Source organism: Lathyrus oleraceus, chromosome 6, assembly GCF_024323335.1.
Source record: "Lathyrus oleraceus cultivar Zhongwan6 chromosome 6, CAAS_Psat_ZW6_1.0, whole genome shotgun sequence".
Classification (NCBI taxonomy): domain Eukaryota; kingdom Viridiplantae; phylum Streptophyta; class Magnoliopsida; order Fabales; family Fabaceae; genus Lathyrus; species Lathyrus oleraceus.
In genome coordinates, this window is record NC_066584.1 from 353,016,993 (window position 1) to 353,020,155 (window position 3,163).

General features: G+C 30.3%; 1 protein-coding gene across 1 annotated transcript; it reads left to right on the forward strand.

Moving 5' to 3' along the window:
- Positions 1-353: 353 nt before the first annotated feature.
- LOC127097420 (probable pectinesterase 53) lies at positions 354-2,143 on the forward strand. Its single transcript, XM_051035914.1, has 5 exons — positions 354-742; positions 843-1,032; positions 1,186-1,386; positions 1,517-1,755; positions 1,857-2,143. The coding sequence occupies exons 1-5, from the start codon at positions 429-431 to the stop codon at positions 2,005-2,007; spliced, it is 1,095 nt and encodes a 364-aa protein (XP_050891871.1). The 5' UTR covers positions 354-428; the 3' UTR covers positions 2,008-2,143.
- Positions 2,144-3,163: the final 1,020 nt, after the last annotated feature.

Consider the following 3,163-nt stretch of genomic DNA (forward strand, 5'->3'; position numbering starts at 1 on the left):
TACCCCACAACTATATTTGTTGCTTTAGATCCATATAGAATGTGTCTCCCAAATATACCACACCACAAACTGACAAACCACTACCAATTTAGCCTTTTGAAAATGGATTACAGCTATGAACTTAACAAGTTTTTTTTTTCTTTTGTGCCACAATTCTCCCCAATAAATTATCTTCAATCCAATAGTACATTCATTGATTACACATTAATTCATCATAGTTCTTATTTTAGTGCCCATTCTATATCTTAGGTCCATTAATTCAGCTTAAAGGGAAGGAAAACAAAACAAAAAATAAAAATAAAAATAATAATTCTAACTATCATTTAACTTCATTGTCATGTGTCATAACAAAACACTATACCATGTTACATATGTCTGTCTATATATATTTATAATCATATGAGTATCTATAGCAATATTGCATTATCATGGTTCCAAAAACTCATCTCCAATGCATTCTATTTCTTCTTTCATTGTTATACACCACTTGCAGATTAGAAATGGAGTCTGATTTTGACAAGTGGGTATCATGGAACATGAAGAGTCACCAAAGAAAGACCATTCTAGAAAACAAAAGAAGTGGTCTTGATTTGAAGCTACAACAAGCAGAGAGTAACAAAACTATCTTAACAGTTAGCAAAGATGGTGGTGCTGATTTCAACACTATAAATGAAGCTATTAATAGCATTTCACCACACAATACTAGAAGAGTTGTTGTATCCATTGCACCTGGTGTTTATAGGTAACTAACCAAGAATGTTACTCCTTTAATTTTTATATCTTTTACTAGCATTTATTTAAACTGTTGTTAAAAAAACATATATATTATTATTTGCTTCTAGGGAGAAGGTTGTCATCCCCGAATCATTGCCATTTGTAACATTTTTAGGAAATGCAAATGATCAGCCGACTATCAGTGCAAATGATACATCATCTGTTACGCGAAGTGATGGGACTACGTTGAAGACGTTCAATAGTGCAACCGTTGCTGTGAATGCTAGCTATTTTATAGCCATTAATATTATATTTGAGGTGATAAAAAGATTAGTTAATTTAATCATATTACTACATTTCTTATACTACTACATTTCATGTTTTTGGTAATAGTTCATGATATAGATATAATTTGGAAATAAGTCAGCATAAGAATGACATCATTTACAAATTTTTTTTTTGTTAAAACAGAATAATGCTTCATATTTGGAATCGAAAGTAGAACAAGCTGTTGCGCTTCGAATCTCTGGAAATAAATCAGCTTTTTACAATTGTTCTTTCTATGGAGTTCAAGACACTTTGTATGATCACAAAGGCATTCACTATTTCAAAAACTGTTTTATTCAAGGTTCAACTGATTTCATATTTGGCTATGGGAGGACTCTTTATGAGGTGATTTTCCTCTCCAAATTTTCTTTTATGTGCCTGCATTCTTTTTTTATTGGATAGTAAAAAAAACTATGTTCATCCTCAATTTATCATGATTGTTTATTTACTTTTTTTTGATTCAATTGGCATGTAGAATTGCACTCTAAATTCCGTAACCAAGAACGTGACCTCCATCACAGCTCAAAAGCGATCAAACTCGTCTCTTGATAGTGGATTTTCCTTCAAAAATTGCAATGTAACAGGTAGTGGACATGTTTATCTTGGAAGACCATGGGGAGAATATTCCAGAGTTGTATATTCTTACACGTTCATGGACACAATTGTTCTCCCTAAAGGATGGGATGAGAGTTGGGGTGACCAAAAGCGTAACATGTTAGTATTATAATACAATAATAAATTATGCACATTGATTTTGTCTTTAATCATGCAAATATTATTAAGAACTTATTAAGTTTGTTTGTGTATAAATGTAGGACGGTATATTATGGAGAGTACAAGTGTAGTGGACCTGGATCCAACTTGTCGAAAAGAGTTCCATGGGCACGGATGCTAACGGACGAAGAGGCCCAACTTTTTATTGGAATCGATTTTATTCAAGGGGATACTTGGCTCATTAGCCCTTAATTCAATATTGTTAGTTTGATTTTTCGTAATCATAAATATCTTTGAAGATAAAAAATTTCATGCTTTAAGTTTGGCAAAAATAAAAAATTTCAATGTTATAATTTTATATTAGAGCAAATACATTATTTCATCCTTTAAGTTTTACAAAAATAATATATTTTGGTTCTTTTTGTTTTTTTAGTTTCAAAGAGGTCATTTTAGTGACAAAATCTCTGTAATGTTCGTTAAAATCAAATTCATCAATTTAAAAAGATGATGTGGCATTTATTTTATTGACATAGGGATTTTTTTTATAATCAATGGGAATACTAGGGGTATTCCAATCAAAGATATAAAAATTAATGCATATTAAGTTGCAACAAGAAATCTTTGCTTCAATCATATAAATTAGAACAACAATTAGATTTCAAATCTATAGCGATCCAACTTCAACCAACAAATTTGATATTCCCTATACCACCTCTCCTTCATCCTAAGATTCACCTTTAAAGAGAATGTTGTTCCTCGTTATCCAAATACACCAACAAGTTACAAATTATAAAACTAACTTCTTATTCTCAGGCACACTCCCATAGAAGAGAATCAATTGAGATAATCTATCCCCTCAAAAGAAAATGCTTCCATCTTTCTTCAACCATGATAGTATGCAGTTCAAACTTTCAAAGATTTGGAACACCAAAATAGAAAATGATTTAGATTTTCAATTTCTGAAAACATAATACACAAACTCTACTACGAGCCTCTTGTAAATTCCCCATAATTCCAACTGATTTCTAGTGGATATTCTATTATATTTATCAATAACTTTTTGTGCACTACAATCAATTATTTTTTTTAGTTTGTGAAAAATAGATTAATCGTGATTTTAATGGGAGTGCATAAATAAACTCTTTTTTTGATTAAGTGATCTTTCTAATTAAAAATGAGTATCTAAAACCTGATTGATGTGGACAAAAGTGTGGACTTTAATCCTTGACCTATAATGGATAGGGATTAGAGTTATATATATCATAAGAATAAAAAACATAACTGACGACTCCAAATCATTCCATATTAAGAGTTTTGAACGGAAATGTGAGATACAAATAAAAATCCAATAATTCATCTTTTTTGAAAATGATTTCAACAAATAAATATTGATGTTCTAATTTTATAT

Coding starts and splice junctions, on each gene's coding strand:
- LOC127097420 (XM_051035914.1), top strand. CDS start 429: ATGGTTCCAAAAACTCATCTCCAATGCATTCTATTTCTTCTTTCATTG. Junction 743..842: donor ATTGCACCTGGTGTTTATAG/GTAACTAACCAA, acceptor ATTTGCTTCTAG/GGAGAAGGTTGTCATCCCCG. Junction 1,033..1,185: donor CCATTAATATTATATTTGAG/GTGATAAAAAGA, acceptor TTGTTAAAACAG/AATAATGCTTCATATTTGGA.